Genomic DNA, 12786 nt, shown 5'->3' on the forward strand with positions numbered 1-12786 from the left:
AAGAGAACTATACCAGGGCAGAAGTCCAGTAAATCGGGATGGATGGACATGCAGGTCGAGGGTTAGGAAGAAAGCCCAGTGGGATTTAGTAGCTCATCCAAGAGACACCAGATGCTGGGATTAGGGAAGCAAAGCTAATTCCATACCCTGAACATCAGCTGTTAATGCACTATCAGAGCTGTTTCCAGTTAACTCACGAATTGAGTAAGATTGAGCCTGAAAACATGTATTCAATATCTAGAGCTAAGTGGTGTTTTAAGAAAGGAAGGTGTGGTGCTGTCAAATATTGTGTACCTACTAGATGCTAGGCACTCTGCCAGATGCTTAATAGATGTTGTACTTCTTACATATGATTAAAAGATTTTGCTCTGGGAAGATAGGAGAATGAGTAAAATGTAATCTTTTGAAGTTACTAGTTATATGGGCAAGTCAACTATTGACATAATTACAAGTTCTCAGAATTGCCTAGATGAAAGGGGAAGTATGAAAGCAGAACTGCCTGTGGCCTTCATACACTTGACTGAATACAAGTCATTCAAATCAGCGATTAGTAGGAAGAATAACTGTTGAATAGAATCAGGAGCAGGATCATTGTCATTAAAGAACGTTTGCATTAAACCCGGGGAAAACACTCTAACAGGAAATGCAAACGTTAACCTCATGATTATGACAATGCTGTTCTTTCTCAAGGGAAATAAGTAATCACCTTCCTCTCCTGAGAGAACAACTGAACTGGTGAGGAGCTATCTTGAATGATCTCTGTCCCCATCACTTAACCTCATTTGGCTTCTTATTGCCTTTTGAATTGCCTTATCAAATCGCACTGAAGAAGCAGACGAATGTATTGTCCCTGTTCAGGAGTTTTGAAAAATGGGTCTTGCAAAATATAACTTCGACATATGGGGGAGATAAATAAAAGTCCAAGTGATTACAAAGATGATTCCTGAATTGAGCGTGGCGGTGAGAACATTGGCACGCACAGAGCTGAGCCTGGTTGTGGCACTGTGTGAAGTCAGCAGGGTCCAGGACCCCCTGAGAGGGTTAATGTAGCCCCGCCTTCAGTAACTATAAAACTGATTTTTACCAGGATGGCAGCTCACCTGACAAAATAACCTACCCCTTGGTTACACCAAAAAGGGAGTTCTTTACATCTACTTGTGGCCACATGGTATTTTCAAGGCATACAGTCCAGCCAGAAACTCTAAGCTAACAATATGATAGGGGACCTTTCATGGTCCAACACTCAGAAATATTTCCCTCACTGATGCCTGAAATTTCAGTGATGTCTACCTTCATTTAGCAAGCTTGGGCTGTACAACCTTGCCAGTATGGGAATTCTTATTTTCTCTTAAGTACTCTGTTTGCAATTAGAGCAAATTATTGCTGGTACCTTATATGATTACCAATTTCCAAATGCTAAGCATGCCTTAAGTTGGATACTTGACTCAAAGGGAATAAGACAGCATATGATTTTCTTCCTTAGAAAACCATAAGTAAGGATGTTGTTGTACCGAGGTTCTGTAGAGAAATAGAACTGATATGTACAGAACTCATTTATATCCTATAATGTTATGTATTTTATGCACATATAAAAGACCTTATATATATTGTTATACAGAGTGGAGAAAAAGTAGATTTACAGTTGTGAGTACATAAAAGTTTATTCTTATATTATTATTTATTAATTATTGTATTATTTTTTTCTACAAACTGTAAAACTATTTTTGCCACCCCTCTGTATGACAAAGACCTTTGGAGAGCATGACCATGGTTTTCAACATAGTAATTAATTATATTATTAATTGATTATATATATATATATGTATATGTACACATACACACATATATATATGGAGAAAGAGATTTTAAGGAATTAGTTCATAGAATTATGGGGACTGCCAAATCCATAACCAATAGGGCAGGCTGAGAGGCAGGAAATTAGAAAAGACATTTCAGTTATGAATCTGAAATCTATACCACAGGCCAGGCAGGCTGGTGACTGAAGCAATGCTTCTGTTACTATTGTAAAACTGAATTCCTCCTTCTTTGGAAAACCAATGAGCTCTTAAGGCTCTCAACTTATCAGATGAGGCCCACCCTCATTATGGACAGCAATCTGCTTTACTCAAACTCTACCAATTTAATATTAATCACACCCAAAAAGTACCTGCTGCATGGGAACATTTAAGGCAGTGTTTGGCTGAACAACTTGGGCACCACAACCTAGTCAAGTTGACACATAAAATTAATCATCAGTTACATTCATGTGGAGTATAGAACCTAACTCATATTTCTGAAAAATAAAAGCATCTAATTCCTTCCTAATAATTTTATCAATCATTGCTTAATCTAGTCCTCACTTTTACCTCTGGGCTTGAGTTTCAGTATATTCAGCCTTTCTAACTGCCCATAAGCACTTCCAGGCAGCTCCATTATGCCACTTGTCCTGTGCCGTAGATCGAGGACCGTTCTCCATCCGCACCAGGCAGGGGGTGCTGACGATGACAGCATTTTTGTGGAGTGTCTATTTGCCCTACTTGTCTTCAGGTTCATAAAATTCCACCAGCTTACACTTTACACATGAACTGTTGTAAATAGTTTACAATATTAACTCATTAATCCTATCACCCATGAGAGTGGTACTTTGATGATCTCCATTTTGTTCTCCAATTTGAGTAACTGGTTGAAGGTCACAGTGTCAATTGGTGGCTCTTAACTATTCTCTTAATTATTAAACATGCATGTTCTGTTACATCCAGCCATGGCTTGAAAGAAGCCAGAGATGAAGGTTGCACCCCCTCTGCTTATCATTATTATGAATACTGATGAGAAATGTTTACTAGATTATTGTAGCTATCTTTAAAGTGAATGTGGTTTAATCATCTCTTTTGCATTTGGAATACAATCAGCCTGAACTGTACAACTCTAAAACTCTTTGAGTTCATCTTATAGATATTTCAAAAATCCTATTGACTTAGTAATGGAGATCATTTGGAGACAATGAGCACGAGTTTTAATCCACATGGTCCATGTTGTCTATAGACATGTGAACAAGCCCAGTGATTGTTCGACACACACATAAGCATTAACGTCTTGACTGGGGTTTTTGGTTACAGGAATGTGGTTCTGCACCATCATAGCAACAGTCTAAAATAGACCACTTCATCCAAAGATAAGTTATGGTGCAAGGCAACTGTATGTCATGTATGTGGAAGCGGTGCCTGATTTAAAACAATATGCTTACAATCAAATTGAATCAGCTTAGCAGAAAAACTTATAAAGGTTGAAAATTCACCCTTGCTCCCTTCCCCACTTTTTTTTTTTGGTTGTTAGCAAACTGATGTAGAAGAGACATATTCTACCCTGAAGGAGGCTACTGTCTCATCTGATAAATTATTAAGCTCCAGTGAATGTATGTCATCACCCTCAGGAAGGTCAAGTCCATCTTTGTCACTCTTGGGGGATTGGGCATTGACACTGGAAGAGGACTTGACAACTAATAACCTTTTCCTGGACCTTCCAAACTTTGCACGCAACTTCCCGATAAAGATCTTCATGAAGACCAGTCTTTTCAGTTTGACAGGGTCTGAAGAAGAAGCTCATCAAGCACTTTGACACTTTCACGTTGTTCATAATAACTCCTTGAAAAACGTTAGGTTTTGCTGCACTTGCAATCACTGAGCCAAATCATAAGAAAGTGGATGTGAAATATGTGACCCTCACATATACTGCATTTGGTTTTATTCTCTCAAAGATATATGTGTATGAAGGCAATTTATATAAGGCCGGGTTTGATTAAAAGAACACACCATTGATGTTCACTGGGTTTAGATCAGATATCTTTTACTTTATAGTGTCTTTTATTCTAAAGCTGGCTAGTCACATACGGGCATGTTGTTAAGGTAGGTTAATTATAACAGTGAAGGGGAAGAAGTAATCTATTCCCTTTCTTCTGTGCAAAATTCCAAAGACAAAGCTAAATTGGACTAAAGGTAGATTAGTAGCTAGTAGAAAGGACAATCTCAAATGCACATGGTATTTCTTATCCAGGTGTTTGAAAATATGAGACACATTTATACTCTGCCCAGTTGTATGGTTTCAGGTCTTCTTGAGGTATTCAATTCTTTTCATTCTCTCAACGTCATTTTGGTTTAAAAATACAACACTACATTTACATCCCACAACCAAAAACCTTGGAACAGCATTAAAATTATAATTAAGCATTATTATTTCATGCATTCAACAATACCAATTTCAAGGGACTACACAAACAAGATTCCTTTAAGTTGTTTTATTGATGATAGAAACAGTACATAATTAAAGATCTGATGAAGAACCCGCAAACAACGAAGAATGTGTCTATTGCTAGCAAAATACAATTATTCCAGGTCCTTTAGACACTGCAGGATTCTTTCACACCAAATGGTTCACATGTAACAAAGCCATTTTTAAAGGTCATTTGTACTGCTACTAAACCTTCAAAAAACGAGGTAGTTTCCTTTACCCACTCTGTTTTCCACATTTCCATCAGCATGCTTTTAGTGAGCTTAAATTCCTTTTAACATAATCTTTTAACATTTTTTATAAAAGCCAATCCTTATTTTTAAAGATTTTATTTATTTATTTTTAGAGAGAGGGGAGGGGAGGAAGAAAGAGAGGGAGAGAAACATCAGTGTGTGGTTGCCTCTTGCACATCCCCTACTGGGGGACCTGGCCCACAACCTAGGCATGTGCGCTGACCCAGAATCAAACCAGCTACCCTTTGCTTTGCAGGCCCGCACTCAATCCACTGAGCCACACCAGCCAGGGCCCTGGAAATAAACCAAGTGTTTATTTCCTTCTACTCGATTTTTCTTAAACAGAATTTCAAGAATCACTACACAACTTGTGATATTTGCAATTAGCAATGGCTGTGGTTTTTCATTACAATCAAATTTCGATATGAGAACACGTTTTGAAAATCCCAAAGTTGATATTCTCCTCTATCGTTAAACTCTGATTTAAAAACTACTTTCTTAAATAAGTTATTTTCTCAAGTAAGAACCAATTCTTCAAAATGGTGGGCTAGGCTCCACATACTAGCTAGCTGAGTGGATTGCAGGATCATTCATTCTCATCATCAATGGGGAAGTAATTTACAGACGCACACAGAGGTGCTGGCTTATTTTTAAGATGATTCAAAATCTACTTACAGCCATACTCTTGAGAGAATTCCTGCATTCTTCAAAAACATATCAAAGAAGTAGAAACTGAAGCAGCAGTCTGAATTCCTTTCGTAACCCTGGGAATGACTTTAACAACCACGTGAAATTAGCTTGAGGGAACTGCATGTTGTCGCACATTTTAGTGAAACAGTAAATGATAACATCCAACTAATTTCCAAATCAGTCAATCTTCACCAAGGAAGGGGGGTATTGGTAAATACTATTCCTAAGGAGGAAAAATAGTCCCAGTCTAATCCAGTCACAGTCTGCTCCTTGTCACTTATGCTTTTATTCAGCCTCAAGAAGCTTCACAAATCTGAGAATAAGACCACTGAAGAAACGCCACAACAGACCATGTAGACTATGCAGTTATACAATAAAGCGTCATTCAAATAGGTAGTCATCTCAGCAGTTTCCATGGAACACAACCCTCAAATTATCACCTGATGACCACAGCCTAATCCTCATGTCTGATGAGCTGCCACTGTATTTGGTCACTTCCTAATTGGCACGAGTCTCTGTGTTTGGCACCTGTGTTGAAAGCTGAAGATCCCTATGGCTGGCAGAATAAGAAAAAAGCTCCTTTGGAAAATGCAGAAGCAAGCCTGATTATTTCTTTCTCTACCTCCAGTTATTCTTCCTCTGACATCTTCTCTAGATAAATTTTCCTCCATAAATCACTAATGGGTAACAAGGAACCTAGCCACTGTGGTAGTGGATATGCAGAGAAATCTGTCAAGGAAACTGCATTTTAATTCATTCCCATACCACAGCTTAGAGTTGACCTTACAATCCCAACAGCAGATTCAGTAAATTAAACATCATGCAACTTAAGTTTTAGGCTTTACTAACTGTATTTATTGTGGGGTAAAAAATATATACTTTTAACAGCATAAGATTACCTAAAACTTCAGTACTTGCTTACACTTAGCAGACTTCAAAAACTACTTCATTTTCTCAAACTAAAAATTTTATGCCCATTTTCTGACTAAAAATTTTAACATTCATTAAAGCAAATGTATACCGATATATGGTCTCAAGGAATTATTTACCCACAAACAGTGCTATAGCCTTTTGATACATTTCATTACCAGCTTTCTTCCCTAAAATATCTCAGTCTTTTATTATGATATGTATGCTGAAGATGAAAATAAATCACTTTCTTCTACCTTTGTATTTTTAAAGGGCTTTTTGGCAAGAATAAAAATGAATCTCTTTGCAATAATTTAATTTACCTTTATTTTAAAAGCTCAAACTGTGAAGAATCATTATTAAAGTTAGTCTTGCACCTATGTTTTGACTAGCTAGATCCACTATTTTCAAGCTAATGCTCTTTAAACAGACATTCTCCCCCCAAAATTCACACTAGGAACATTTTGTTTCAGTATTATCTAGCTCTGAGGTCAGCAAAGATGCTGTAATTCAAGGTGTTTCTTTGTTAGGTGCACCATGACAACTCAACGGTGCTCCCGGAAAATGCGGCTGACAAATGGGCTAAGGGCTGACAGTAAGTAGTAAACCAGGAGGAGGCGATTCGCACAACAGGGCAGTGGCTGAATAACTCCTAACTACTAACCAGACTGAGGAGTTTTGACTAGAGGAAAAAAGAAGTACTTTAAAGGGCAACTACCCTTTAAAAATGAGGTGAAAATATTCATTGTAATTTCTCATTAAGAGATGTGTTCTGGTCTTTGTCTCCGTATTATCATACTGCATTAAATACTGCGTTTTTGTTTAACTAGTAGCATATAGACAACTTGAGGGAAGTATATTATATGTACTATTTATTTTCTAAAACTAACTTCCTAATCCGTATTGCAAGTTGGATTAGATGTACATATGAGTACTCAATCAACATTTATCAAATTAACTGATCAAATTACTACGATCTACGTGATCCTCATCAATTAATAGACTATGGTTATTGAAAAGCTGGTACCCTTAGCCTCCTTCTCAAAGAGAGGTCTGGGAAAGAGGTAGCTGAACAAACTCTTCTAGGGAAGACAAGTGACAAAGCAAAGTGTCTACTAAAATTACTTGCCAGCATTACTGTGTGTAACTAAGATTCTGCAAATCCACATTACAAGGAAGAATACTTTGATCATATTTAGAATTAGGACATGAAATAGGTTCTCCTTACAATGTTTCTCCAACCCCTGGCTAAGCCCTTTGCTTTAATGTATGCAATGAATATTTATGACTCCAATATTTTCAGTATCAGTCCTTGAAAGTGAACAAATGCTATCATTTTCTGCTTAAAACACATTTTCCCCAATCATAAGGGTAAACCGAACACATAATTTCAAAAATAAACTTTTGAAGAAAAAAAGAACACGATGATTGCCCACCAAGGGGGGAAAATAAATACGCTTGTTTCGGCGGCTGATTTATTTCATAGCACAAAGCCCTAAAGCAGAGTTCAAACTGCAGCTTTAATAAGGGGCTCCTACTATTCTTTTGACTAAGATATACTCATTAATTGCCTTCAAGTGCCCAAGAATGGCCTGATTTGAAGAAAGCAAGACCTCTTGTTTAGATACAATTGTATCAACCAACAAAACTGATATGGTGAGGAATTTTAACCCAGGGTGTATGTACATAATGTAAGCCTCTGGAGTGTTCACATTACATGTCCTGTAGTTGACAAAGCTCTGCACTTTTTTGCTGCTACCTCTGATCCTTTTTTTTTTTTTGCTTACAGAAATCTTTTGAGAAAAGAATAAAGGCTGTTTACCAGGGAAGAAAAACACTATCCCTTAACAAAGTGTCTCAGTGACTTCTCTTTCCCTTTAACTTTTCCTGTATATTTTTGAAAGCAAAGGGGAAAGCAGGCATTATTAATTGATTCATTCTGCCAGCTGCATGGGGCACATCCCTGATGTAGACCCTTCTTTTGGTGCCATGAGTTAGCCCTTAATAAATCACTGTAACTTAGAATATTTCCAACAGCAAGTATCTTCAGGAAATGCTCATGTCTATGTTGGAATGCTTCATTTAAAAATTTGGTTTCTATGGATCTGCTGGAAAAAGCTGACAAACTTGGTCTGAAAAAAAAAACCCCTGAAAAATGTGGGAGGAAGAGAACATGCAAAATAAGTTAATCATTATCATTTCAAGTGCCACCAGTTCTGTTTCTATTCATGCACATGTGAATTGCTGAATCTCATTTGATCAACCAATTAAACATTAAATAATTGCAGCCAATTATGCAAATATCAGCAACAATATTAATTTGTTGATCTTTTTGAGCAGATTAGCCTTACATGTTCCTAATGCTACACTATCTTACACCTTAAATGATCAATTAGTGTTACGATAACTAAGCCCTGAAGAACAGATAATTGCCTAGTTATAATGTGCCACTCTCGCTGTATTAATCCACGACAATTAAACAAATAGTGCAGAAGGAAAAAGGATGTGCAGATGTTCCTTTTAAATCTACTTAAGTTAGTGTCAAGGTCAATTTCCTGTCTTATTACTTAAAGGAGAATGGCAGATTGTGTTCTCTGTTTTAGGATACCCTCAGTTTTTTAAAATACAGATATAATGTCAAAACGTTGTCTTGCCATACTAAATTTAGAAATGCAAAGTATCAAATGCATTTATGGCAAACAAACAATTTCCATTTTTCATAGAAATGTGAGCCTGGTCACTTATGTGCTACCTAACAGGTTAAAATGACCTGGCAGTCTTTTCTAGAGTACTCTATTAAAAGTGAGTGGGAAGCAAAGGACAAACGGACAGTGCCAGAGGGGGTGCAGGTGGGGGACAACCAGGGAAAGAAGGGGAAGGGTCAAGTCAAGGAACAGGTATAAAAGACCCATGGACAAGGACAATAGAGGTGGGGAGGATAGAATCTGGGAGCGGGTGGCAGGGCAGGGGAACAGCAATGGGGCAAAAACAGGGATAAACGTAATTAAACAACAATTACATTAAAAAAAAAACGAGTTCCCAGGACTTAGCCAAGACAATACATACCCTTAGAATGTTACTTGGAGAAGGAGTACAGAGAAAGTTAAATCACCTAAGGCCTGCAAAGAACAGGTACTTCAGATCAACAATTAAAAGCCCCCTAAAAATATTTTTACCATTCTTTTTCATGTTATACTTCCCTAATTTTCACTTTACTCTTCCTATCTAAAAAGACCCCATGGCCAAAAGTCTTGGGAAAGAATCAAAGCCCCATTTGCTATGTGCTGCTATGTGCCTTAAGGAAAATTTTTCAATGCACTGAACTTTTAGAAAGTTTTTCCCTTGTTTTGAAAAGAGAATAAAATATGATCAGCAAGATGAAAGTTATTAGTACTGAAGGAAACCCAAATATAATGTCTAAGAGTTGACCTTTCAAGGGTAAATGTAGCCTATTTTACTTTCACTTTCTCCTAAATAAACCAGGATACAATTTTAACTCTGAGTTCCTAAACAAGGAAAATGACACTTATAATTGCATTCACTGTACCCTAATCACGTGTTCATCTCCCCATTCAACAGAAAAGAGCACCTATAAAATCAAAAGTACAGAAACCATAGTATACCTCTCTTTGCTTACTACTAACAAACAAGCTGAGATGATTTATTTTGTATTTAACACTTAACATACAACATTTGTCATTTCCATTTTGTTGGTACGATACTATGACTTCTCTGTAGAGTTATAACTTAAATTCCAAGACAGTCTTTGCACATGAAGTTCCATTCTTCCAAGGAACTATGCTTCTGAGTATCTCTAATGACTGAGCAGCCCATGGAAAATAAAGACTTTATGAGGTAAATATGCACAATGTCAGAATCAATCACAATTCTAATAAAGAGGTTTCATAATATAGAAACAAAGAAGGTTCACTTCTATAGAAGGTAAATATTCATTTAGTCATCATTTACTGAGTACCTATTACGTGCCAGGTGTCGGCGATACAAAGATCTCTAAGGCACAGACCCCAGTGATGTAGTGGAGTCTACCAAGCAGCCAATGACATACAACACAACACAGGAAGGGCGATGCTGGGAATGTGCACGGGTCCTGCTGATGCATGAAGAGACCATGACATCAGGGAGACAGGAGGGATGCCCCTTAAGATGGACTTGGGGGCCTGCAAAAAAATGTGACATGAGGAAACACAGGTCTTCAGAGTCTCGACTTAACATAACAAAACACCTTCTGAGGACAAAAACGTGGCACAGGAAGTGATACCTCTGAAATTTACTCAGGTCAGCTTCTAAACACACACAACAGAACTCACTTGGTTGAGCAGCAGAATAATACTTACGCTAAAGAATAAACACTTTTGTATCTGAGTGAAGTACTAAGGGAGGCACCAAGGATACTGACAGAAATTCTATGCTGTATGGCTTACATCATTATTATCTTTCTAGGACGGTAAGATAGGCTTCTACTACTAAGTTTACAAAACACCATTTGATGATTGCAGTTTATTTTCTCTGGCATGAGGAAACAATCACCTTCCTAACACGGATAATATAAACTACATTACACACAACTAAAAACAAGTAGCCAAAGAACATGTAATTTGAAAGCAACACTCTGTCCCTGTAACATACAGATAGTATGCTGTATTTTCCATTCAGGATACGATGATTGTCCAGTCACTCTCTTCTCTTCCATACTACAACAAAAACAAGAAAATAGCCTTTAGTGTATAAGCTAAGAGGTTGTACAAAGGGTTCACTTATGTTTCGAACATTAAAAGTATATACACAATAAAAATAAGATTAGACAGAAACAACCAAATACCTGGAAAGAATTAAAAATTGTTTAATTCTTGTTGAACTCAAGTTTATAGTTGAAATAGGTCCCTGATAGATTTAAGGGCATGACTTTGCATTACCATTCTGTATTTAGCTTCTGCTCTCCACACTGAGTTGAATTATTATCTTTACTCTGAAGCCGTGATGCTCAAAGTGTGTTCCTTAGACCAGCAGCACTGGCGTCACCTGGCAAGATGTTAGCAATGGGCAGCTTCAAGCCCCAACCCAACTTCCCGAATGGGAAGCTGCAGGTGTGTCCTTGAAACCTGTGGTTCAGCTCGCACTTCAGGGGACTCTGATGGGAGCTGAAGTTTGAGAACAACTGCTCTAAAATCCCCTTTCTCAAGAGCATTTTATGTTCATGGACAATATTATATTGACAAGCCCAAGTGGATCTGAACAGTGACTTTATTTTCTAAATGAAAATTGTTTGTATTATGTTAGTGTTTCAGGTTTTCTTATCCCTTCAAGAATCATGGACCTGCAGCATAATCACAGTTAGATTATTTGCATCAGCAAATTTGCTTTAACAGACCTAAGTTTTAATATTTAAAACTGAAGTAAATGAAATATAAAGGTATTTGAGGTATCATAAATAGAAAGCCAGTTCTATATACATCCAATCATTCATTCATTCAACAAACATGCGTTTAAGTGAGTGTTCACCCTTTGAACAAGCATTGCTCGCCAGCACCAGCACACCAAGAGCCGTACAGACTGACTTCCTCATTTATCCCCACTGGAACCCTAGAGAGCAGGTGCCATTATCAATCCCGCTTTATTTTATAAATGAGAAAACGTTTATCAGGAAGACTAAATAACATCCTTAAGATTATGCTGAGTAAAAGGTAGAGCCCAGACTCCAGTCTGGGTCCCTCTCACCACCAAAACCACGTTCCTGGCCACCGTCTAGAGTTCCCTCCACAGGTCCACAGTCATGTATGGAGCCTGACTTGGAACAGACAGACCTTCCCAAAGTGGCATACCATGTATCTGCCACTCCGTGTTCGCCCATATCAGAGGATGGCCCCCACTCCCCATGAATTGGCTCTTTAGTCCTAATATGACTTAGTCTGAAATTGATACAAAACACCTGAAAACTCTGAGTCGAAAAGAACCTTACTGGTCATCTTATTTGAACAAACCAAATAAGTAGGGCTCTGGGTTTTACTTCTTCACCTTGAGAACAATTCCACTTTTGCTGGTTTTTTATACTGGGATTCCAGGAAAGATTTCTTTTGTAGAAAGTACCTCTGCTTAAAAATCAAATGGGAAGAGCAATGAACTCTTGAGGAAGCTTCTCATTTTATACATAAGGACACTAAGGGTCTAGGAAACTCGGAGTCATGAGCTCGGTTCTCCTGCCTCTGCTGGCTGCAGTTTCCGCTTCGTCACAGGGTCCAAGTGCTGTGTTCAAGACTTCGGAATTTCCCCAACTGGAAAAATTACTGGGGACCGCGAATGGGTCTACCTGCAAGCTTCTGGTTTAAATGAGAAGGAGAAGGAAGGAAGCCCAGTGACTGGCTTAATCCACATCAGAAATTGGTGTCTAGCCCTGGCTCGGTGGTTTGTGCTCTGGCCTGCAAACCAAAGATCACCAGTTTGGTTCCCAGGGGGTTGCAGGCCAGGTTCCCGGTGGGGGGCATGTGAGAGGCAACCACACAGTGATGTTTCTCTCCTTCTTTCTCCCTCCCCTCCCTTCTGTCTAAAATAATAAATAAATAAAGTCTTTTTTAAAAAATAAAAGAAATGGTATCTAAAGAGGGTGGCCTCCCACTATTGGCTGATTCACGATGAATGCTGAATAAAACATTCC

General features: G+C 38.0%; 1 protein-coding gene across 4 annotated transcripts in view; it reads right to left on the minus strand.

The window, feature by feature from the left end:
- Window positions 1-4285: 4285 nt before the first annotated feature.
- Window positions 4286-12786, minus strand: part of BCAT1 (branched chain amino acid transaminase 1) — a 100895-nt gene continuing 92394 nt past the window's right edge. For all 4 annotated transcript variants that reach the window (XM_037144822.2, XM_053662256.1, XM_037144823.2 and 1 more), the window contains one exon: window positions 4286-10828. In XM_037144822.2, coding sequence (XP_037000717.2) covers window positions 10787-10828 — 42 coding nt within the window. In that variant the 3' untranslated portion in view covers window positions 4286-10786. The remainder of the gene's footprint in view (window positions 10829-12786) is intronic.

Source organism: Artibeus jamaicensis, unplaced genomic scaffold, assembly GCF_021234435.1.
Source record: "Artibeus jamaicensis isolate MK-2021 breed Jamaican fruit bat unplaced genomic scaffold, CSHL_Jam_final contig_233, whole genome shotgun sequence".
NCBI lineage: Eukaryota > Metazoa > Chordata > Mammalia > Chiroptera > Phyllostomidae > Artibeus > Artibeus jamaicensis.